Source organism: Euleptes europaea, chromosome 10 (assembly GCF_029931775.1).
Source record: "Euleptes europaea isolate rEulEur1 chromosome 10, rEulEur1.hap1, whole genome shotgun sequence".
NCBI lineage: Eukaryota > Metazoa > Chordata > Lepidosauria > Squamata > Sphaerodactylidae > Euleptes > Euleptes europaea.
Genome location: NC_079321.1, coordinates 76,716,774 through 76,742,578, shown reverse-complemented (window position 1 = coordinate 76,742,578; position 25,805 = coordinate 76,716,774). Strand labels below are relative to the sequence as shown.

General features: G+C 42.4%; 1 protein-coding gene across 1 annotated transcript in view; it reads right to left on the bottom strand.

The window, feature by feature from the left end:
• The window catches only part of LAMA2 (laminin subunit alpha 2), a 599,384-nt gene that overhangs the window by 468,946 nt on the left and 104,633 nt on the right, over positions 1-25,805 (bottom strand). Inside the window, exons 2-4 of the mRNA XM_056856226.1 lie at positions 23,311-23,461; positions 16,165-16,335; positions 7,495-7,607 (exon numbers count right to left, since the gene is read on the bottom strand). Coding sequence (XP_056712204.1) covers positions 7,495-7,607; positions 16,165-16,335; positions 23,311-23,461 — 435 coding nt within the window. The remainder of the gene's footprint in view (positions 1-7,494; positions 7,608-16,164; positions 16,336-23,310; positions 23,462-25,805) is intronic.

Below are 25,805 nucleotides of genomic sequence, written 5' to 3'. Positions count from 1 at the left end.
GGATTTGTTTTTGTATTAGGCAAAACAAAACAAAAATCCAGAAATTCTGATCAGGATAGCACATTATAAGGAATGGTGGCTTTTACAATCAGCGCTTGTTATTACCAAGAACGACAGAGACAGCTCACATATTCTCTATCCATTGGGGCTGAGAAGGCAAGAGTATGGGAGGGAAATGAGGTAATAATGATGACAGGTGTGCTCTGAGAACAATTTTGTTATAATTTCAAATCTGGGCTTCAGGGAGAGGGATTTTATCATAATTGCTTTTTTGGGGGGTAGGGTATTACCAGTTTGGGATTTATCTCCATGTGGTTTGGGAGTTCAGGACCATTATTTTCAAAGTAGGTGACTGTGCAGATGCACTTTTCTCTGCTGATTCCTAAAACGGCGGTCAAGCAGCAGCCTATCAAGACAGCACCAACTGGCCGTGACATTAAAAAAAAAAAAGCCCTGTTTGAATTTCCCTACTCTTACACTGTGTGAGTGACAATAAAACTTCTTACCTTTCCACTGAAAATTCTGCATTTGCCAATCTTCCTTACATTGGTCTGTTTGTGTCTTTTCACAAAGTGAAAGTCGCTTCCTTTGCAGAACCCACTGGTCTCTGCCATTATTTCCTATGGGGAATTTTCAAGGGGGCTGGAGTGGCTGCTTTTCAACCAAATGACACCACAATTGCAGCAGAGGGAGTGCTGCCTTCCTGTAAAGAACCTCCAAGTTTCAAGCAAATTGGGCCACGGGGATGAATTCTATGAGCCCCTGAACAGGTCTCTACTCTCGCTGCCCCAGGAAGTTGCAAAGAACAAAAGCACTCTTCCCCCCTCCCCCCAAAAAAAAGGAGGGAAGGAAAAATAATTGTGGCTTCACGTGGCTTGTCTCCAAAGGTGACTGGCAGGAAGCACTCTTGCGAGCATCTGTCTTGGAGGAAGAAATGCCATTGCTTGGGGAATCAAAGAAAAAACATCAGCACATGCTGTAGTGGGGCTGGCAGCACCTGAAGAAGCGAAGGCGTTTCTATTATGTAAGAACCTCAAAATTGTGTAACTGTTCCAGAAGATCATGGTATTGGCCCGAACCAGCAATTTCTGTGTATATCTTCAGCTCAGGAATTTATGCACACCCCTAGAAATGATGGCAGTAAACGTGAAGGAGGTGAGGAAGAGAAAGTACCAGGAAGAGTGTGCCCTTAATGAAGATGAATTATAGTGAAGCCTGATAGTGCCAGGACTGATTTCTGCTGCATAGAATCAACCATCTTTTGTTCCAAATGCTTCCAGTATGCAACACTTTAAAGAAACACTATGCATTAAGAAAATAGTTTTTTTTCCTAGACAGTTAAATAGGGTATAAATAGAAAATATGCACCATTGCTTGTGGTATATGTCATCCCAATTATATTCTCTGTTCACTTATATGAGAGGGTTTTTTGTAGTATTTCAAATACCCCAAAATATGTTCACAAAGACACAGCAATGATATAAAACCAATGAATATGCATACTCCAGCAAGAATGCTTCTAACATACTGCATCTCTTGTTTATCATTTATCATCTGCATTCTGTCTGCATAGTTTCCCCCCAGTATGAAACACATTTGTACTGGAAAACTAAGGAAGAATTTCTGGAAATGCTTTTAATCCTTCCCCTTCAGTGCTAAATGGAATCCTAAATTGAATCCTAAATGGAAGTGTCTAACAGCAGAAATGTCACTAAAATATTCAGTTTGTGACTCAAAAGTCATATGGCTAAGGAATGCAGGGACTAATGTGGCTAAGAGAGAGCTTCTAGAAGCTAATAAAAATATTCTGTTTAATAACTTTGCAATATTAACTTGAAGATCTGTAACTGTGAACTAAAAACAAAAGCTTATGAAAACAAAGAAAAACCACAGCAAATGCTTATTAGCAAACAGCCCTGAATCATTGAATTATCCAGATTAATTCTGGACTCTCCAGCCAAAGATACTATGGGGAAAGGGACAGAGTTAAGCTCTGCTTTCAAATTGCCACATGCCACTTCTCCCCCACCCCCAGCCCTTTAAAAAGCTGTACCACTTCAGCCTGGTGTATTAGGGAAAGGGAAAGAGTGGAGAAGGGGGGTTTCCAGGCTGTAGGGGGGAATCCCATGAACTTGCCATCATGTCTGCATTTTTATGCAGATGCAAAAGATGAAAGGCAAGAGGAGAGGGTGGGGTGCAGCGATCTGGATGCATTTCATGCTCCTGTCTAGGAGTAGCCTTAGGGACAAACTAGATGATACAAGTTGGGTCCACTGTCCCCCAGCAGTACTTGAAGTCAAATATAACATCAGGGAACTAAAGTTCCCAGTCAGCGCAAGGGGCTATAGTGGAAACCTCAAAAACCTCCATCTTGTCAGCAGTTTCTTATTATTATTGTTGTGGTTTCTTGGCAAGAGACTCTGAAGGACACTAAGGACTACCATTTAAGAATATTATTGTCGAAGGCCATGGAGGGAAACAAATGCAAGTATTGTAAAAAAAAAGAAGGGAAAAAAGTGTGACTGTCCTTCAGTGTTACTCCTCTGAAGATGCCTGCCACAGCTGCTGGCGAAAGGTCAGGAAAGAAAATACCAAGACCACGGTCACACAGCCCAGATAACCTACAAGAACCGATGAACTGTGACCGTGAAAGCCTGCGACAATAATCTCTCAACTGTTCTCCTGTTAGGTGGAGATAATCAAATTCTACTTCAGCTATCAAGCTACTTGATTTTACACTGCCATCAATACTATTGATGTTATTGCTTCTACATCTAAGCATCTGCAAAAGTTAAAATAAGAGAGTGATGGCTTAGTAATGCAGATAACCTGATTCTCTACAATGTCTGCAGAATGAGCACCAGCACTAGTGTAAGCTAGTTACAGCCCATTCCTGAAATAACGATGTGTGGAGTCGGCGGGGAAGAGGCACAGCGGCGGCTCTTCCTAAGCCGATTTGTGCATGCCGTAAAACCCCAAAAAGCTGTTTCGTGGCTTTTTTTTGTTTTACCGGGACTAAAAGCCCCATTGAAAACAGCATAACCAGTATAACCGGGATAGGAAGCCGCCTAACCGGTGGTTCCTCCCCCCGGCCTGCCCTCAGAACATCCCCCTGCGCCGGCGTGGCCTCTCTACGTCGTGGCCTGTGCCACGGAGAGGCCGTGCTGGCGGAGGGGCGAGGTGCAGGCCCGCGGTGCTCGGCCGCCAGCGGGACTGGCCTTGCCGCCAGCGTAAGTGTGTGTAATCACAGTTTTAGGTGCACTTACACTGGCGGTGGGGTCACGCCGCCTCCTAAAGACTTTCAGCCCAAATTTTCAGGAACGGGCTGTTAGAATCTGCTTAGTTACAGGAATTAATACTCTATATTCAAGTATTTCAGTTAATACTCATTTTTTCTGATTGCAATAATTTATCAGACCCGGAGTCTAGAGTCCTTGGTCCTGAAAATATGACTGAAATTACTTGAGTCTTCCACATCCTTGTCTTTCCCCTGCTGCTCTTTCTTTTATTCCACATCCAACTCAAGACAGACTTTTTTTATTATGCAGTTTAACACATTAAGGAATATTGAACATGGCTCATGAATGGTTCAATGGGTGCCCAGATCACACCACCATACACTTTGTTGAAAAAATATCTGAAGAATCAAATTCAAGTGTTTTAGCTCCTTATCTGAGCATGTGTTTAGCCATACATAATTCCTGATTTTGTATTCCTTAAATGAATACAGACTTTCTTCACTCTGCAGTCTAAATTTATTGACCAACACCCTCAACATATCTCAAGCCTACTCATATTTTGTGTGATGTTTATGCAAGAAAAAGATAAATTGAAATTTCAGATATATGACTATGGAATTCAATCCACCTTTATGTGCCAACCCACCCGCCCAAATAAGACATCTTGAAACCCAGAATATCTTGAAGCAGATCTGAGTGCATAATAATAATGATACAGTGCTGAGAAACACTGATTACTTTCCCCACAGCCCTTGTAAGAGGGATATGGAAAAATGGACCATGCATTTACAAATGTAAAACAGAAATGTAACCATTAAAATGTTCTAAAGTTATCTGTTGCTGTCAACATCTTCAAACTAACTCTGTGTTAGAAATAAAATGTCAACGCCCTTCGAGTAGTTCTAATCGTCAGCAAAGATTCTAAATTTAAATGTCTGTTTTGAAATAAATGACTTCTGCAATAGTAATTCTGTCACATCTTGTGGCCCTAGATATTCCCATATACTGTCATTTATCCTGCAACAACCAGTTTCACAGGTTTGGTTCTCATTCCTCATAAAATACTTAGCTATAATATATTTTAAGCAGAAGTAACTCTGTCCAAGACACTTCTGCATCTTAAAATCACGGTCTGTCTTGTTATAATACTCCAAAACTTTCTACCTGTTCATCGTATTTTGGAGTTTACTGCTGAAACTGGATGTCAAATCTGGATTTATGCCAGAACACACAGCACCTATGTATAATACATAATTAAACCTAAATCCTAAACATATTTACTTGGAAATATTATAATACTCATGCTATAAGCCTAGAACTTTGCTTTAAAAAGAACATACACACACCAGAATTTCAGAAGCCCAAACAATTTGTTAAATGTCATGCTGAAAGTTGTTTTCCATGCTAGACAAGGATTCTTCTTATACCACTATATAATGACAACTAAAACTATATAAAACTTCTTACTAGGCAGAGCCTGGATGGCTTATACACTTTCAAACAAAACACCATCATTATACTAAGACTGAAGAATAATAATGTTTTCCTGTTTGTACAGTTAAAGCTAATGTTGCTTCTACAAATACAATATTATTTATGATTGTTATGATATTATTTTATTATGCTATCCAATCATGAAAGGAATATAGTTCAGCTCTATAGAAAGGTCTCCATTTGTTTAATGAAGAAAAGAGCAATAATTTTTCTAGTTTTTCATAACATTAGCATTTGCTAAAAGCTTTTTATATACATTTATAATCGTCAATAACAACATGCACTAATGCATTTCTGTAATTTATAGGCCATTACTTGTAGGAACAGAAAATGTCCAATTGACAGTGCAATCCTAATCAGGGTTATTTCAGTGTAAGACCATTGATTTCAATTGATTTAGACTGGAGTTACTCTGCATAGGACTGAACTGAAAAGGACACCCCATTTTAATAAAAGCTCGTCAGTAAGATCTCTGGTGGTAATTCATAAACCTCATGACTTCCAGCTAAGAGAAGGAATCTAAAACCTTCTGCTATCTTAGTGTTATGCCTTTAACCCTGTGGGAACAGAAATGTTGTATTCAATATTATACAGCACTGTGTGTGTCTAAAGCCAGAACCACCTGTTACAGCAGATGTATGTCTGCCACTGAAAGTAGTAATCATTACATCTCTTCTTCCTGTTGTGCTTCATCATATTTAATAAGGCAAAACATGTGATATCATCACATTATGAACTTTTCCACTCTACACATGGAAACCAACAAAGTATAGCAGGCACATGAAGACTCATAGGACAAAGTTTTTACGCCATTTGCCTTATTAAGGCTGCAATCCTGAAGGGGGGGGAGGCGAAGCCAGTATGACCCTGCACCAGTGTAAGTGCCCATTTAATCTATGATAAGGGATTAAAATATGATTAAATATCATATTTAATCTATGATAATAATAATAATAATACTAATAATACTAATAATAATAATAATGAAAATAATTACTAAGCATGCATTTACCCTACTGAGCATCTGCCATTTACAAAAGGAAATTCCTGGATGCTTTATGGCCATACCACTCTAATAATAATAATTATTAGAGTGGTATGGCCATAAAGCATCCAGGAATTTCCTTTTGTAAATGGCAGATGATGCTCAGTAGGGTAAATGCATGTTTAGTAATTATTTTCATAATATGGATGGAAAGATAGTCAAGCTAGGCTGAACCCTTCCTGTGGCAGAAGGGCCCCTATACATACGCTGCAGAACACAAGGGTCGGAATGGCTTCACAGTGGGACTGATGTTTTTTGTCATGAAAGCAAAGTATATCCAGCAGAGGTAGGGCATGGCTTCAGCGGGGAACCTACTCACCTTGATAAAGAGCTATTTATATATGTGTGTTCTTAACTTTAAAAAGGTTGTACAACACGGCAAATTGATCAAGCCAGCTCACCTGGGCATCGCATCAGAACTGGACTTATTAACTAGTTCTACATGTCTTGCTGCTTAATTAAAGTTGAAAACTATTTATGTCCAATGAATTTTTGTCTGCCTCCTTTTTTACTCACATTGCTGAATTTCTAGCTAGTCTCATTCAGGGTATAGGTTATAAGGCCAGCCCTACACTCAAGACAACAGGTTCAAGAGTCAATGTGGCAATCTTTTATGAAGAATGGATAAAGGGGAGGGTAGAACCTCTTAGGTTATCTAGTCTATTTTTAATTTCTTGGATGATGTGTAGCAGCCAGAGAATCTAAATAAGTGAAGTGTTATTTCTGGCACCTACTAGTTATTCTGCATTTGCATTAGCTGAAGGGAAATAAAACCACTTTTCTTCTGACACTCCAAGCCCTCTTACTTGCGTAGTTGCCATAATCCAGCACACTTGTGAAGATTAAATGATAACAGCCTTCTAGAAACCTACACAGCTGTCATTTCATCAAACTTACCTTGGAAAGAGAATAAAATGATTGGCAGGAAATGCAACAAGAAACCTGAGGCTACTTCCTACCAAGTCTATGTAAATATATCAGGTCTTGTTAGCTTGCCATGTAGATTAGACTTAATTAAAAAAAAAAACCACACCTGACACATAGCTCATTCAGTAAAATGACATCTCTTTAAAAGACAACCTGGTCAGCTAAAATGAGATGCACCCTCTTCAATTAAACACCTCTGAAAATTCAGGAAAAAACTACTACGTTCTCTCTATTCATATGCTGAAGGACTTGTGAATATTGACTTCAAACCCTAGTGAAATGCTGGGTCCAATACTTTATATTTATTATTTCTAAAAATATTCAAAATATGTATTGCAGGTGTTACAGCAGTTGGATAACATCCACAAATAAACACTTATGTGAGTCATCTACAAAACCAACAAGTGCAGTACTGGAGAAAGAGGCTTGCAGGAGATTGCTTTCATCCTTGTAAGGTATCATTTTTCTAATCACTGAGGATAAGCAGCGATCTTTTGTGAGAATGGTATGACATTATTCTGCTGACACAAGAAAGCCACTTATGTGAGCCATGTGTTTGGGAGGGGCTAGCCAGCTGCAGTTATGTCTACAATGGCTCTAACATCTGAGGATACATGATATGGACAAATTACACTACCATAAACAGGTCACATTTTGCATTGTTTGTGTGAATTATTTTGTGCTTTATGACAACACAAGAGGTACTGCTTAATGTGTTGCTAGTAGCCTGAAAAAAATAATGATTTTACAATTGAAATGTATTGGCAGAAACTAAAATATAAATATTACCTGTCGCAGGTCTAGTGTGATGGTCACATAATGGTATTCCATCCCATTTTGAATGCTAGGACTTTGCCACCAGGTATTCTTGCCATCAATTGCATTTGTTATTGGATGCCGCACTGTTGGTTCAAAAGAGACATACTAAATAATCAACAGTGAATAGGGCTCAGGTTCCACTTATTTACCGTACCATCATTTCATAGAGCCTATGGTGAGTATAATTCCCTAGATTAAAATATTTTCTTATGCTTGTCATGACATATTGTAGACTTAAAATGACCCCAAAAGCTTTACTATGAAATGTATTTTACAGACTTGTTTAGATCCCCACTACACAGATTTCTGATAAAAAAAATTAAGCAAAATAACTGAATCACTGTTCTTCACACATTCCTCAAGAGGTATTGTTAATCACAGACTGCTTAAAATATTGCATGCTGACAACTCTTCTATGGTCATCTTAGTGCTCAGGTTAAAGTCTATGGCTTGTGATAGCAACCTACCAGGCACTGCTATGAAGACCTCACTGGGGTGCCCATGCATGATGCACTAACATGCATAGGAGCAGTGCATAGTTAATTACACCCTATGAAGCCATTGTGATGGGTAAAAAAATTGAAGAATATTTATATGGAAACAGGTACTGGTTTCAAAGGGCATGGCCAGTTTTGCTAGCGCAGTAACTGCTAGAAATGATTTGTCAGATTAAGAAGGGGAAATGTTGAAACATACTGAAGCAGAAGCAAAGAAACCTGAGGGATGATATTCTGGAGATTTCTGACACCAGTTATTTTGTGCTAAAGTTGAAAAAGAAAGCGGATAGTGTAGTATAGCTACATTCCTGGTAATCTATTGTAAAAATTTTTACATCATATTGTAATTATGAATAGAATCTAGAAAGATGCACATCCATTAGAGGTTTGCAAAACCCAAACACGGGGTACAGATTCAAGATGACATTTTTCAAACAAAAAATATCCCCTGGGTATGAGCAAAAATGTATTTTTGTGATGTGTGAAAATATCTCAAGCATCTTCTTAGTCCAGTTCAGAAGTCATTTAGTTTGGACCCTAATTACAGTTTTGCAGATAAGCCATAATTATTAACCTGTCTATACATTCTTATGTATAGCCTGGCAACCAGCAGGAGCTGGGGGGGCAGGAACATAGGGGGTGGCTGTCAGTGACAGTGTGTCATGCCTCTCTATGAATTGCTGGAAACTCCGTGGTAAACCTTAGAGTTTCCAGCAATTCCTAGAGAATACTGACATCAGTTCTGGGTTTTCCTCAAGGGATGTCATGCCATTGGCCCTATGGACATTTTTTTAAATTATTTTTCTTCCACTGGCACTCAAAGAAGTGGCAGGAAACAAGAAGTGGGGGCAGGGGATTTCCCCACCTCCACTGGTGGGCTGTTAACTCTAAGGGGGTTACCGCACTTGTATTCCCAGTAATGTATTAAGAGTCTGAAAATGTTATAAAAAATACTGTTCGCACTTTCTGTGTATTCCCACCGATGTATTAAGAGTTTGAAAACGTTATAAAAAATACTGTTCGCACTTTGTTTGGCCCCTTTAGCTGTGAAGATGTCTTCCAACCATTTATAAGCCGTGGTATCCAAAAACCCTTTTAAAGCGATGTTTTTTATAACATTTTCAAACTCTTAATACATTGCTGGGAATACAAAGTGCGGTAACCCCTTAAGTTGAGCGCATAAGGGGCTACTTCATCATATTAGGCTATAACCAGCCATTCTGCTAAGCAAAGGTTAAGTTGGAGGAAGGCTCCTTAGGCTGAAAGAAGCCTTCAAATGTTGCTGAGCACAGTGGATGGATCAACCCCACTGTATTTCATATCAATATGTTAATATTTGTTTTTAAGATGTTAAGATTGGTGAGAAGCAGAAGATATGTAGTTTTTCTTGTAGATAGCTTGGAGGACATTCAAACTGTTTCCAAAGCAATGAGTTCAGAATGCTCAAATGTGCAGTTAACATTGGGATGCATTTTCTGGAACTAAACGGGGAGGACAAAAATGCCAATAATTAGATGGGAAACAATGGGCTTAATCTCTACAGGAGGAACTGTCAGCACCAACCAGAAATTGGGTAATGTACATGCAAGAGGATCTGCATATTAGAGGGCCCTAAACTACTTACCTTGCATTTCTGAGGGGGGGGCAAATCCCCTTAGGAGGCGGTGTGACCTCACCGCCAGCGTAAGTGCATCTAATCAAGGGACAAGACGTGCTGGCAGCGAGGGCAGTTCCATCGGCGCCCAAGCGCCTCGCCCCTCCACCAGCGCAATCTCCCCATGGCACAGACCACGGAGGAGACTTGTGGTGTGGGGGGGGGGCACTCCCGGGGCGAGGCAGGGGCAGAGGTGCCGTTAGGTAGCTCCCTATACCCTTTTGGCCTTCGCCACCGGCGTCTAGGATGGCGTTGCTGTGCCTGCTTTTTAGCAGGCGTAGCCTCGCTGTTTTCAATGGGGCTTTTAGCCCCAGTGAAAATGAAAAAAGCCTTTTAAAGGCTTTTTTCGTCCTGGCAGCATGCGGGAAATGAGTTAGCAGGAGGCGCAGCTACGCCTCTTCCCCGCTGTCCCCGCATGCCGGCAGCTCAGGAATGGGCGGTTAGCATACAGGTATCCTGCTGGGATATCAATGTGGGAACAGCCCTGTTGCACATAGATGGGTCAATGCAGCAAATATCTCCACTTAATTTCCTCAAGCCTTGGGTATAACACTTATTATTTGGAATTTTGGTTACCCTAAATCACCTGGTATTTAAATCTACTAATTAGTTTGCTGATCTTTAATTTCATGGTTTTGAATCACATCAGCACCTCACTAAAGGTAAAGAATCCTGTCTCATTACTGAAAATTGGAATGTCTCTGGGCACATTTGAAAGCACAGTTAAAGCCTTTGTGGGAGGAAGGGAAAGTGTCAGTTTTAAAATGACATAAACTTTATGTAACTATCAAATGATTCAGCGGCAATAGGATGCTTCGACATTGGCATGTTATCAAATTAGGAAGAGAATTGAGTTATTATTGGAATCATCTTCATATTTTAAAAAGATACAAGGGGCAGAGGAAAAGACACTCTTTGGTCTGGGTACTGTCTGATCTTTTTACTATGTCTGATCTTTTTTCTGCAATCAGCTTAAAAGTATCCTAGGGGAAAAAATCCGCTGCAGATCAAACCCAGATCTCCAAGGTGATAGCGATAGAAGTTGTCTAATTGGAAATGTTGCTATCAGTCTCCTCAAGTCAAATTGATATGGGGGTTAGTCATCATGAAAAGTAGGGATGAGAGATGAATATACAATTAACTGCAGTCCCATTATGGAAATTTAATCTTAATTAATTTGAACCCACTAATCAATTGCTGAAATGTATTTCCTATGTTTAAAATGGGAAAGAAAAAATATTTATGCCTGTTAAAAGGATAGAATTGCAGACTTAATACATGGACCAACCTCAGTGATAAATGTCAAGGGAGCTGGTTTACACAGGCAACCCATCAAAATATGGTCTTTAATTTGTGCTCACATATGATTAACCAAGGAGTGTGCGTTCATTTCCTTCTACAGTAATTAAGGAGAGGTGCACCAGATTCACAAATTCCAAGGGGACTATTTAAAGTCTGGTTGCATTACACAGCCCTCTTATTAAAGGGCCATCTCTGGGTAAATAAAACAGTTCATGGTGCCAAATGAACATTTTGCAAACCTTAAAATGTGATGGGTTTGTAATTAAAGACTCTGCATTTTAAATGGCTGGCTACACCACAGATTAACAGAGCCAGAATTGTAATGAACAGGCTCTTTCCAATGGTGAAAGGAGGAAGAGCTAAGTAGTAATGAGACAGTTTCCCTAGAATTAGTCAGTACACTGTCACTATTTGGAGTATTGATAATTTTCAAAAATAAGCAATGATGATTTCTCTGCTTTGGAGATTTCAAAATGGTATGGCTCCCTGACTCATTCTTTGCAAATAATTTCAATAGCTGTCCTGTGTTTCATTGCTTAAATTAGAACCAAAGCAGAAGGCACCACCTGCCTTTTGTGAGGTAGCTACTCTTTATAGAAAGCTAGTTACTGTTTTTAGTGCAGCAGGTGGATCTTGTGAATTTCTACAAAGCCCCCTGCCTGCACATATAATGATTCAGGCACTGCTACTTTTGTTACAAAAGTCCTGAAAATAGCTAAGCAAATGTTCAGATGTATAAGATATTTGGGCAGTGGGGGGAAAGGAGTCAGTCTGATTAAGCAAAGTTGATAGGTGTTGATAGCGAAGTTGATAGGTGTAACACCAGTTCACTAAAATAACTGCTATCATTCTGTAGCATTAAGACCATATGGATAGTTCCAAATACAGGAATTATTCACACTAAGTGGAAATGGCTATAGCATATGAAATAGGGCAATATGTCCATGCCACATAAAAATGTTTGAGTTAAGGATTTGTTGAAACATTTGTGGGTATTGATTGAAGTCTATGCACTATCACTGAAAGTGGGCAGGCCATAAGATCACAACTCAACCACACACAAAAAGAAGAAATTACTTTCTCAGTTATTTCCATTGATGTAGACTAAGGCCATTTCTGCACAGGTTATTTGCCCCAGATTCATTGCTTTGGGGAAGGATTTTTTTGTCCTGCTTCCCTACCGCATCATGGAACATTTGTGTACTTCATGGAGTTTCTTCAATCTTCTTCACACCTGCCTTGCTTCAGTGTTTTGGGAAAGAGCTCAGTAAAGCCTGAATGGCTGCTGTGTGGTGAGAAAATTCAGATTTCCCCAGCCACATGGCAGCCATTTTTCCTGACCCTGCCTCTGCAGCAGACATTTCTTCCCCCTGCTACCAGTAAGATTTTTTTTTATTTTTTTTATTTAAAAAAATCGGTACCAAAATATTTGTAGAAGAAGAAGAAAAAAAGTTGTTTTTATATCCCGCTTTTCTCTACTTGTGAGGAGTCTCAAAGTGGCTTACAATCACCTTCCCTTCCCCTCCCCATACCTTGTGAGGTAGGTGGGACTGAGAGAGTTCTGAGGGAACTGTGACTAGCCAAAGTCACCCAGAAGGCTTCATGTGTAGGAGTGGGGAATCAAACCTGGTTCTCCAGATTAGAGTCCACCACTCAACCTCTACACCACAATGGCTCTCAATAGTATTAACATACTATTGTAACAACAGGTGTAAAAGGTTTACTGAATTCTAAGCTTTCATTTTTTCAAAGGTAAGTCTCATTAAGAGTTGCTGTTTCCTGAGTGAGGAGGGCTGGTGTGACTGCAGTTAACTGCTGGCCCTGCCCTCTGCTGTTGGCTGTCAAGGGGTGGGACTGAGAGTTGTTCATTAAAGAAGGCTCCTCTCACCAGAGGTGTGAGCCCTTGGCATGAGCCGAAGGGCAAGAGCACAAGGGCTCTTGCCCTGTGGCTCTTAGCCTGGGGGTCTGGCCTGGGGGCCCTGTGAATGGTTGACAAGTTTCTACATTTTATATGTGTTGAGTGTTTTCCTTCTTCAAGCAGGGAGTCTTGAGAGGCAGTTTGTTAGGGGGGCTATCAGGGAACTGCAGGAGAGAAACTGAACAACTTCAGCAATGGATCACAGCAGTGTGGCTAGTGAGAGAGCTGAGGCAGTAACATGCAAGGTCTGTGGCATGTTTGTATTCTTACCTTAGGGTAACAATAACTACACTTGCAGCAAGTATAAGTTGGTAGCCCTGCTGGAGGAGAAGATACAGGGACTTGAGGCACGCTTGTCCACACTTCATTTTATAAAGGAGGGTGAAGAGTTCATGGAGAGAACACATGAAGCACTCTTTAGGGGGCAACAGGAGGAGGACAGCAAGGTATCTCAACAAATGGAGGTGCAACCAACACAGGAGGAGGGTACATGGAAGAATGTGACCCACAGGAGCAGGAAAATCAGGAGTCATTCTGATCCTCTGCTGCTCAGCAATCCGTTCCAGGATCTTCCCATAGATACTGATTCTGGACCGCTGCAACAAGGGTTACCCCCTCCCCCAGCTTGAAAAAAATTTCTCAGGCTCCTGCAAATGAGAGGACTTGAGCTTCCGCTCCCCAGTTTAGGAAGAGGCATGTTCTGGTAATTGGGGATTCCCTACTGAGAGGGGTAGGTAGAGTCTAAAGTGTGCCAATCGTACTTGTTGTCTCGAGGTGTCTGCTGTCTACCAGGTGCACGCATCCACGATGTGACAGAAAGGGTAGGAAGACTCATCAAGCCCACAGATTATTACCCTTTCTTGCTCATTCATGTGGGAACAAATGATATTGCCCAACACAGCCCAGAACGTATTAAAGAGACTATGCGGCTCTGAGTAAGAAGGTGAAGGACCTTAAAGTTGTGTAATTCTCCTGTAGTCATTACTTTTGTTTTCTTGATGTTCAGCTGTAGTCCTGCTTTGGCACTTTCAAGTTCTGCATTTAGGTAGGAAATATCAAATGCATAATTATAGGATTGGGGTGACTTGTCTTAGCAGTAGTGTGTACGAAAAGGATCTTGGAGTCTTAGTGGACCAAGCACTGAACATGAGTCAGCAGTACGATGCGGTAGCTAAAAGGTGAAATGCAATCTTGGGCTGTATCAACAGAGGTATAGTGTCCAGATCACGTGAAGTGATGGTATCGCTTTACTCTGCTCTGGATAGACCTCACCTAGAGTATTGTGTTCAGTTTTGGGCACCACAATTTAAGAAAGATGTAGCTAAGCTGGAACGTGTCCAGAGGAGGGCAACAAAGATGGTGAGGGGTCTGGAGACCAAGTCTTATGAGGAAAGGTTGAATGAGCTGGGTATGTTTAGCCTGAAAAGGAGAAGACTGAGAGGGCATATGATAACCATCTTCAAGTACTTGAAGAGCTGTCACATAGAGGATGGCGGAATTGTTTTCTGTTGCCCCAGAAAGTCAGACCAGAACCAACGGGTTGAAATTAAATCAAAAGAGTTTCTGTCTCGACATTAGGAAGAATTTCCTAACATTTTGAGCAGTTCCTCTGTGGAAAAGGCTTCCTCGGGAGGTGGTAACCTCTCCTTCCCTGGAGCTTTTTAAGCAGAGGTTAGATGGCCATCTGTCAGCAACACTGATTCTATAACTGTAGACAGATCATGAGAGGGAGGGCATCTTCTGGGCATGGAGTAGGGGTCACTGGGGATGTGGGGGGAAGGTAGTTGTGAATTTCTTGCATTGTGCAAAGGGTTGGACTAGATGACCCTGGTGGTCCCTTCCAACTCTATGATTCTATTATTCTAGCTCCCTCCTTTGCAGTGATATAAGGGGAAAGGTATATCTTTGCAACAGAAGGTGGTAGAGACAATTTTTCAAAAGTGTAAGCTGAGAATTCACAGAACCTGGTATAGCTATGTTTACACTGCCATGTTAATGTAACAATATTTTATTGCTGCTTAAAAATAAATAATAAAAAGCCATGATGGTCTGATCGGGGGAGGGGTGGCCACTGCTGGGAAACTAGGGCCGGGAAGCTGACATGTAGAAGCCCTGCTGCCATAGTGTTTTATCTACAGCCATACCTGGAATGGGAAAACCACACAACCCCTCCCCATGCTGAAACCACCTAAGTCGTTTAATAATGCAATTCACATTTTCCTGGGAGCAAGGCATTTTTGGATAATAGTTGTGTGTTCAACTAGCCACCAAGTCCTATCTTAAAGTTCACACAAATTTGACACATAAAAGGTAATAAATGACCCAATAAAACAAATCCATACTGAAAGCCTTCCATCCTTCCGAGGTCGGTAAAATGAGTACCCAGCTTGCTGGGGGTAAAGGGAAGATGACTGGGGAAGACACTGGCAAACCACCCCATAAACAAAGTCTGCCTAGTAAACGTTGGGATGTGGCATCACCCCATGGGTCCCCATGGGTCAGAAATGACCTGGTGCTTGCACAGGGGACCTTTACCTTTTTAATGAGTAATTATCTGATCTGTGAAAAGTGTTCCAGAAAAAAATTATTCTACTCCATCCCCTTGTGTTTGTATTTTTCCCTTTTTCTGGTGCTGTATTCCCCCCCCCTTTTTTAGTTGGAGTTACTCTGTGAATTAAGTGGGAACGGAATTCTAGATATAGTCAAGAAACCAAGGCTGAATTCTTATGGAAAGTGCCAGGACTGAAAGGTTGAAATCTACCTGAAGATTATGCCATCCCTCCTGAATACCCTACAGGTTGAGTTAAGCTAATGTACAGGTTATTTACTTTGGGGAGAAGGGAGGGCCTGCCCCCTGAATATGCTTAGGGGGTCTAGCAGGACTTTATTATTAGGGACTTAATTTGGTATAGAACTGCTCCAGGGCTAGCACCTGCAATAGATAAGTTCACACATTACATGTTCTGAGAAAACTGGGGTGTGGACATTATCCAGATATTATGGCTTGTATGCAGCAAAGAGGCGTCCATGTGCGAGCCATTAAGAAAAGCCCTACCTGGTGATAAGCCACATTAAGTAGACTTCAGTAGGATTCTGAGTACACCTGTTTAGGATTGTCCCACAAGTACCTTATTTTAAACTAAAGGTAAAACCCCTGACAAAGAATGATACAGTTTGTTCAACAACCTCTTTCCATAAAGGATTTGAACATTCTCCCTCCTCCCCTCAAGGTAGTATGCAAACAGTATGAATAAAACTTGCACACATACAGTTTGGAATCCTACTGTGGTGGTCACAAATCCGACACTGAGGGTTTTTCACAGGTTGTCCAGGTACATGTTCCACCAACTTGCAGTACATTTCAGGACCTTTTTGACCACAGGTAGCATTCGTTGTGATGAGTGCATTAGAAGCCAAGTTTAGCACTGCTGGAAACAAACCTACAAGGAAAAAAGTGCATTACATATATCATAGTGAAGTGAAAAAGTACAAAAAATGCCCATTGCTACCCGAATCATCATATTGATTAAATCACATGCTTGCTGTGCAAGTAGGGTTGCCAGGTCCTTCTTTGCCACCGGTGGGAGGTTTTTGGAACTGATCTCTATCGGCTGGATAGCCAGCTTTGCTTTAGTTATTATAGTTTCAGAGATAGCTATGTTGGTCTGCAGAAGAACAGTTAGATTTGAGTCCAGTAGCACCTTAGAGACCAAAAAGAGTTTTAGGGTATATGCTTTCAAGAGTCAAAGCTCCCTTTGTCAGACAAATTATTTTAGTGTATGAGAAAGAGGAACAAGAAAAAAAACTAGACATGAAAAAACCCTATCTAAACATTGTGAAGAGTCCTGCACTCAGAATAGGTGTAGAAATCTATACCTGTTGGGGGTTAGAGATATGAAAACCCAGAAAAAACTGGGAAAATTCAGGAGGTTCTTCCCTGTTTTTTCCCAGGACTTTCTTTTAACCCTCAAACAATTTCATAAAAAAAAAAAAAAAAACTTACGCATGTTGCATTTGGGGTATGATTTCTATCCCAAGCCAAATTCCAATGCCCTGCAAAACTAATAATACTTGTGGCAGCAGGTAATTGATTTGACAATATCAAAACATCCTGAGCTTGAAAACACATTCACACAAGGCAGAAGTTTTCCTTTGAGTGTATGCATCCCTTCCCTTTTGCATATTGAATAGCTCAAATCAGTTTTGCTTCTTTATAAAGTTGTAATTTTAATTTTCAGTTCAAACAAACAAAATATTATTTTGAACCTAAAATATCGGCAACTCACAGGTGAGAGATATACACGCTTTTTGGTTGTTGCAACACTTCAAGCCCACTGTGGTTAAAGGTTTGACCATAGTACAAAAGTTGGGATTCATGTGGTGTTCCAGGTAAACTTCTCCTTTGACAACTATATGATATGGATATTCGGGTGGTTTACCTGGCATACATTGCTTGAATGGAGAATGACCTCTGAACCCAACTGACTACTCATATGTGGTAAGGTCCATTCCTGGTGTGTATCACTTTGGAAGCTGCCCAATAAAAGCAGTCCAGATATCACAGGGGGCAGCTGGTTTATCTACAGCTCTACACTTCTCTCATATATGTTTATTGCCAAATCTCACACACTTCGTAATGCTATGAAATGTTCCCAGGTTCATCGTTAAGCAGAAGCAGGCGACCTCTGATGATATTGGGATTTAGATTTCTGTCTGAGAGCTGCAGTGGAATCTTCTGCTTTACCGCCCCTAGAATCCAGCTTTGTCCCAGTTTCGAGCTCTGTTCTTTAATGAGCCTGAATCCTCCTCACCGCAACAAGAATTGCCAAGACTGGGCTTGAATGTGTAATGAATTTATGAAATGTTTCTCCTTTCTCCTAGCTGAATTAATGCAGGGATATTCAGCTGATTCCTTTTGAACTGTCATCTCTTTTCTCTGGCCTGTCCCAGCAATTAACCTGTGTGCTGTTTAATTACTGACCCTTTTGGTCACGGTGCAGTTATCCCCTGACATTCTAAGTTAGTGACTTCAGTGCTGTCTTTAGAAGCCATGTTAAACATATTGCCTAAGCAAGGCACCCAATTAGCTGCTAACTTGTCCAATTTGTATGACCATTCAATCAATACCTAGGACTTTATTGGATTTGCTGCCTGCCACATCTTTATAGATTACAGCCCCTTTGCAGCATGTTTTAAATTCTACATTGTTTTACCTGTTGTATTGAGAAAATAAATTATTGGAATATAAGATCAAAGAATTAGCAAGGAAAAAAGAACCCACAATGTAATGTACCCTTTCTTTTTAACTTAACATTCACTAACACACCCTCATAAGTACACAACACAAGTCTGCATGAACTATTTTATTTCTCCTAGCAGACTTAGAATTGGAAGGGGCCACATAGGCCATCTAGTCCAACCCCCTGCTCAATGCAGGATCAGCCTCGAGCATCCCTGACAAGTGCTTGTCCAGCCTCTGCTTAAAGGCTGCCAGTGAGGGGGAGCTCACCACCTCCCTAGGTAGTGTCAGGCCTGTTCTCTGCTGAAGCGGCCTGACTGAGATTGCTTTGGTTTCACCAGGTGCTGTTCAAGGACAGCTCTGCCAACCGCCGAATTCCTAGTCTGCTTCTGAGTCCCGTGGGAATCCGCCCTCGCCGGGAGGGGGGTTGCCATGACTTCCTTTGCTATCTTGATATGACTATTGCTCTTTCATATAGGCCCTGCACCATACCCCTAATCCCAATTAGTGCCAATCTAACTGTTTGCTGCTGTAAACCTGTTGGTCTTCCGAATAAATCAACTCTCTTTTGGACTATTCGTCTGTGGATGTTTTTTATAGGATTATCACGGGACAAGTGCTCACAGGTAGCTGATTCCACTGTTCAACAACTCTTACAGTAAAATAAAAAAATTCTAATATCCAGCCAGTACCTTTCCGACCGCAATTTAAACACATTATTGCGAGTCCTATCCTCTGCTGCCAACAGGAATATCTCCCTGCCCTCCTCTAAGTGACAGCCCTTCAAATACTTAAAGAAAGCAATCATGTCCCCCCCTCAACCTCCTCTTCTCCACACTAAACATTCCCAACTCCCTCAGACTTTCCTCTTAGGGCTTGGTCTGCAGTCCCCTGATCATCCTCATCTCTCTCCTCTGCACCCATTTGATTCTGTCCACATCCTTTTTGAAGTAAGGCCTCCAGAACTGCACACAGTACTCCACGTGCAGCCTGATCAATGCAGTGTACAGCAGAACAATGACAACTTATGATTTGGATGTTATACCTCTGTTGATGCACCCCAAGATAGATTAGCTTTTTTTGTCGCTACAACACACTGGCTGCTCATATTTAACTTACGGTCCACCCATCACACACACTGATGCCCAGAAGTGTATCCCCCCTCCAGTATGTATGTCCAGCACTTATGTTACCCAGATGTAGAACTCAGCACTTATCCTTGTTGAATTGCATCCTGTTCACATCCACCCAAAGATACTCTTCTTTAGAGGTATGTCCTTGTCTCAATTTCTTGAACATTTTCTTTTTCTCCCTCAGCTCATCATGGAGTTCTTTGTTCATCCACATTGGCTTCTTGGATCCTCTACCATGTTTCCTTCTTGTTGGAATAGTTAGGGCTTGAGCTCGCAAGAGCTTTTGTTTTAGAAGAGCCCACCCTTCACTTGCTCCTTTCCCTTCCAGCAGTCTTGCCCATGGAATGATTCTCATCATGCCTTTGAGTTTATTAAAAATCTGCCCTACCAAAATCTAACAGACACGTGTGGCTATGAAATTCCTTGGTCCCGCACAGCAAAAAGAATTCTAGGTGGACATGGTCACTCCCCCCTAAGGTCCCCACCACCTTCACCTCATCTACCATCTCTTGCCTGTTGGTCAATATTAAGTTGAATATGTATGAGCCCCTTGTAGCTACCTCCACCATTTGATGGAGGAAGTTGTTGGCCAGGCAGGTGAGGAACTTGGGTGAATGTGGTCGTTTTGTGGAGTTGGTCTCCCAGCAGACATCAGGAAAGTTGAAGTTACCCATAACTACCAGGTCTTGTTGTGTGGATACCCTGTCAAGCTGCTCAAGGAGGGCAGCATCCACCTCCTCACCCTGGTCAGGAGGTCTGTAGCAGACTCCAACCACAATACTGTTTGTCCTTCTTTCCCTTATCCTCACCCAGATACTTTCCACTGGGCTGTCACGTGTATCTTTCGGTATTTCTTGACATGCAAACCCTCTCCTCACAAACAGTGCCACTCCGCCACCTCTTCGACTGTTTTGGTTTTTCTTGAACAACTCATATCCATTCACAACTACATTCTAGTCATGGGAATCATCCCACCAAGTCTCTGTAATGCCTATTAAATCATATCCCTCTGACTTCATTAGTAGCTCAAGCTCTTCTTTCTTATTGCCCAAGCTTTGGGCATTGGTACATAGACACCTGAAGCTTCCTTTTGACCTGGCCGTCCCAGGTGGGCCTCTGCTATTTGATCTCCTTCATTTAAATCCCTACGTTGGTCATCTTCTCTTTTTTTGTGGTATTAGTTTAAAGCCCTCCTGATGAATTTCTCCAGGTTTCTTCCAAAAACATTCTTCCCCAACCTTGAACGGTGAATTCCATCGCGTCCTAGCAGGTCGTCATCCAGAAAACTTAGTCTGTGGGCTCAGAATCCAAATTGCTCCTGCCAGCGCAGCCACTGGTTCACCTCCATTATCTTTTGTTCCCATCACATTCCCCTTCCTCTGACAGGAAGGATCAAAGAGAACACCACCTGCGCCCCCATTCCCTTCAGCTTCCTCCTGAGAGCATCATAGTCAGCTTTAATGTTTCAGTGGTGTTCACGGCCATATCGTTGGTTCCCACATGGACCATCACAAATGGGTAATGATCTCTAGGTTTCACCAGTTTATCTTTAATTTTAATTTAATTTATCTTTAATTTTCGCCCCTGGCAAGCAACACACCTCTCGGGTCATGGGGTCAGGCACTTTATGTTCCCTTTATGGCACTTTACGTTCCAAACCCCTCAGCAGGGAGTCACCTACAACCAACACTATCCTTTTCCTTCCAGTGCCATCTCTCCATGTCCCCTGTCCTCCTCCATCTGTCTTCCTTGTGTTTGTATTTCTTCCGCTTCATAGGTAGAAGACCAGCAGGAGGAAAAGGGCATTCAATCTAACCCTGACAGGGTTTAAAAAAAAATTAAAAAAGAATATTCCCCTGCTGTGTAACTGTAAGCTATAAACAATTATCAATGAGGTGGTCCAGGAGAATACAAACAAATTTTATTTGTGACAGATTTTGGTGGCTTCCTGTACTAAACTTTGAATCAATAGTTTGTAATGATGGTATATAAAGACTGAACAGAACTGAATTTGGGCAAGAGTGACAGTGGAATAAAGCAAAACAGCTGTTATCTGAATAACTATTAAATAAATTTGTCCACTTAATAAAAACTCTTTTTTAAAATTCAGTTAGAAACCTCTTTTGATGTACCCATTTCATTTTAATTGTGATTTCCTAACTGCTATCATAAGCAGATAGGAATGTTTTAATCACAGAGTTGTTAATTCTGGTTATGAATGTTCTTTTCAGTGGCAAGTCCATCTCCACATTTAATCTCCTTATATTTCTTTCTTTGTTATTTCATATTATATTTAATAGTGACTCATAGGGACTTTTATTTGTTACAACAATTGCTCAAATTTTGGAGTATAATTTCTCTAATTGTACTGTTAAGTTCACTTTGATATGTAATATATACTTTGAAAGCTCAGTAAATCTATCTAGGACAGTGTGGCTGCAACAGTGCTGTGGCACCTCCAATGAGGTTTTGTGGCCGCTGTGAGGTTAAAAAAAAGGGGGGGTTATTTCTAAAAACCCGAAAATGGGGGGGAGCCCCATAGAAAACAGCAATGCTGGTGGCACGACACCGCCGTTGCTTTAAGAGGTGTTCCCTAGCTGAAAGGGGTTAGGAAGCTGCCTAACGGTAGCTCCACCCTCCAGAACAGCCTAGGAATGCCTTTTGGGATGTCGGCACGAGGACTTGCACTGGGAGGATGCCGGCGGGAGGCCGCACCACTACCCCATAAGTGCCCCTACGCCAGCATCCATGCCGGTTTACACAGCACAAGTCGCACAGACACCAGCATAGGGGACACACCGCCTCCTAAGCCTATTCGGCTCCCAACATCAGGAATGGGATGTTAGCTATTTTGATTTTGGCTAACAGATGGCTGTGATTGCTAACAGGCTATGAGCAGGGCACATACATTGAGCCTATAGTGGAAAATTCATACTGTGCCAAGGAAGCACAGTGCAACACTTCTTCCTCTATACACAAGGGAAATGATATAGTTTATCCCTTCTGAATGAATTCAGGGGAATTCTTCTCCATGCACTTTATTTTTTTTGGGGGGGGGGCAGAGGCCTGACATTAATTTAAGCCTTTTTGCTGGCTTTTACACTGCTAAGCACCATGAGCATTTATGGTACAGTAGTAATATTAAGTTGTCATCTGCCTAGGAGATGGTAGGCTTCTTTAAGCAAACAAAAAAAGTAGGCAAAGTGTACACAAAATTACACAGTCTACAAAGGTTTCTTTTTAAAGGTATAGGATCCTTATAAAATATGCAGACTGCAATTCTATGTTTGCTTACTTAAGAACAAAACCTACTAGACTCAGTTTACTTCCAAGTAAATAAGTATATATGACTGGCTTTAAAAGTCAAAAAGGAGTCCAGGTTATGAAGAGTTGCTCCAGGATATGTCCACTGAAGTTAATAATCTTAGACTAGAGTAATTCTGCATAGGGTTGCACTAGCAGAAAGGGTCCCCCCTAACCTGGATTCCTTTTTGACTTTTAAAGCCAGTCATATATACTTATTTATTTGGAAGTAAACTGACAGCCCATTCCTGAGCTGTTGGCGGCCAGGGATGGCGGGAAGGAGGCGCTACAGTGATGCCTCCTAACCCATCTCCCAGTTGCCGAAAGCTCGAAAAAAGCCTTTAAAAGGCTTTTTGTTTTTTCAATGGGGCTTTTTGCTCCATTGAAAACACAAGGCACAGGTGCAGTAACACTGTTCATCCTGGTGGCACACCCGGGGTGAAAGGGGACAGGAGGCTGCTGACATTCATAGCCATCCTGGGCCACATGTGGCCCAGGGGCCGCAGTTTGGACAAGCCTGGTATATAACATATATAACAAATATAACAACTTTTTTTCAGCACACCATGTTCCTGGAATAACAAATAATTTTGTGGACGCGCTATCCCGTTTTCAGATAGAGCGCTTCAGGATCCTGGCCCCTCTAGCTCAGGAATCACCAAAGGAGATGCCCATGGCACTGTGGAGTCTTGGAGGGGTGAGGCCTGGCATGCCATAGACAACTCTTTGGCCCCGCGTACCCGAAGGAGCTATGCCAGGGGTTTCTGGCTGTTTGAGGCCGAAGGAGCAGCTGCAGCCAGCCTGGCCAATATCAATGGACCACCTCATGCAGTACTGCATCCAGCTGCACACAGTTGGCACTGTCGCTGGCCGCTTGTCAGCCTTGGCGTTCTACGCAAAAGCCACGAAGAGGGAAGATATGACAGGTGACTTTAGGGTGAGGAGGATGCTGGAAGGGTGGACCAGAGCGGAGCTATGGAAGCTAGACGCCAGGGCACCAGTCTCCCTGAATTGCTCTCAGGTTTGTCTCTGGCATTAGAATCACACTGCGCCTTAGCATTTGAGGTCAGACTGTATCATGCAGCAGCCCTGCTGGCTTTCTTTGGGGCCCTGCGGATCAGTGAATTGCTGGTGCTGTCTATGGGACCAGTCAGGCAGAGCACTGCAAATGTGGGATGTTGCCATCACAGCCACGAAGTTAGCAGTCAGGTTGAGGTCATCTAAGACAGATCAGAAGGGTAGAGGAGAGGTATTTCACCTGAACCCATGTGCAGCAGTGGCCATTTGCCCAGTGCAGGCCCTGCAGGTTTACGTTGCATTGCAGGGCCAGGGGGGCTGGGCCACCGTTCCAACATGCCAGTTCTGGGCAGTGGTGAAGAAAGTGTTAGCTAGTCTGAGAGGCACCACCCCACCTTTTGGCACTCACTTTTTTTGAATTGGGGCAGCCTCCACAGCAGCAACCTTAGGACATGGTGATGACATGGTCAAGTCAGTTGGCAGGTGGCATTCCACAGCTTTTAGGTCTTATGTCTGGCCCATGGAATCTGTGGCACAGCTGCAGGAAATAGGGGCAGGGTGGAGATTCCCTGTGGCAACACACTGACATTTTGTCTTTACAGGTGGGCATCACAGGAAAAGGCGGGTTCTCATCTGTGGCCACAGCATTGTCTTTTGGGCTAGCCACCAGGCAGCCACCAGAAGCTTCAGCTCACAGCTGGATGTAAGCAACATGATGCTGATCATATGGCTGGGCAGAAGGGGCATGCTGTGGGAACAGCTGTTGCCAGCCCTCCACCACCACCTGAAGGCATCTCTCCCACCCCATGTAACAATCATTCACTTGGGTGAGAAGGACATGGGAAGGTGTGCAGGGAAGTCCATTGTTTGGCAAGCCCTGGCGGACTTTGAACACCTGAAGGCACTGGTGCCAGGTGTACTGCTGGTATGGTTGGATATGCTCCAGCAATGGGTCTGGAGGGGTGCATTGAACCCAGGGTGCCTGGACAGGGCACAGGCAAAAGAAAATGGTGAGGTACTGCGTGGGGTGGTTGCGATGGGTGGTATGCACATTGCCCACCCAGAAATCAAGCATTGCTTTCCACACCTTTACAGGGCTGATAGCGTCCACCTTTCAGGTGTTGGCTATGACATCTTCTTGGGGGATCTGCAGCATGGCCTTCTGGTGGCTGTTAAAGGCAAGTGGGGCTGTGGGGTGAACCAAGCATTAAGCTGACCTGCCCCCTGTGGCGGGATCAGTGCAGGAAAAGATGGCTTCATGATTCATGGTACAACTCCGGTGAGCACCCTGAGGCATCAGTTTGGAAGATGAAGGAGTAACCCTCAGACCAGGCCTGGGGCCTCGGTGCATAGCAGTGACCAGGGACAGGAACTCCTTGAGGGGTGCTCCTATCATTGACCTATAGACCTTGCAGCTTGGGGGATTGGACGTGGCACACATCCCTCGAGCACTAAAGAAGGCTTGGCAAGGAGGAACATGAGCCATTCCACACATGATGGCTCTGAGCTCCGAGCCATGGTGGTCTCACCCTAAGAACTGGGATGCACAAAAAGAGGAGGCCTGACTATTCTGCATCCCGACAATTGCCCGCACTGCAGTTAGTTATGAGGGTGTTTTTTGGCTTGTGTGCGTTGTAGATCCTTCTTGAGCAATAAGATAAAGTTGGCCATTTGATTATCCCAGCTCTGGTGTCAGCTCTCTTTATTATGCATCCGTGGATAAAAAGCCTTCTAAGCCCTGTCATTAAAAGTTTTTAAAGCAGGAATGCCCCTGCTTTTATTGAAATTTCAAATGATAACCTAATTCTAAAAGAATACGAGCTATGCTGTATATGAATCAATTTATCTTCTCCTTGAACTTATTATTAAATACAAAATACAAAAATACATAGAACAATGCACAAGAGAATTCCCTGAGTACATGCAAGAGGCTAACATAACTTGCATGTACTCATGTATCTAGCTCAGGGGTGGGGAACGTCAGGCCTGGAGGCCATTTAAGGCCCGTGAAATCGTTTGGTCTGGCCTTTTGTGGGTCCTGGCAGATCTCTAGCTCAGAAGGATCTAAGACTAGTGATCCACCCCATCCGGTGGACAGGAATAGCCTCTATTCAAGGGAGATGGGAGTTTGTTTTGCTGAGAAAAGAAACCTTCCCCCCCCCCCTTGCAGAAGAGTCATTAGCTATGGAGCTGCTAGGACTCCCAAGAAACTGTGTTA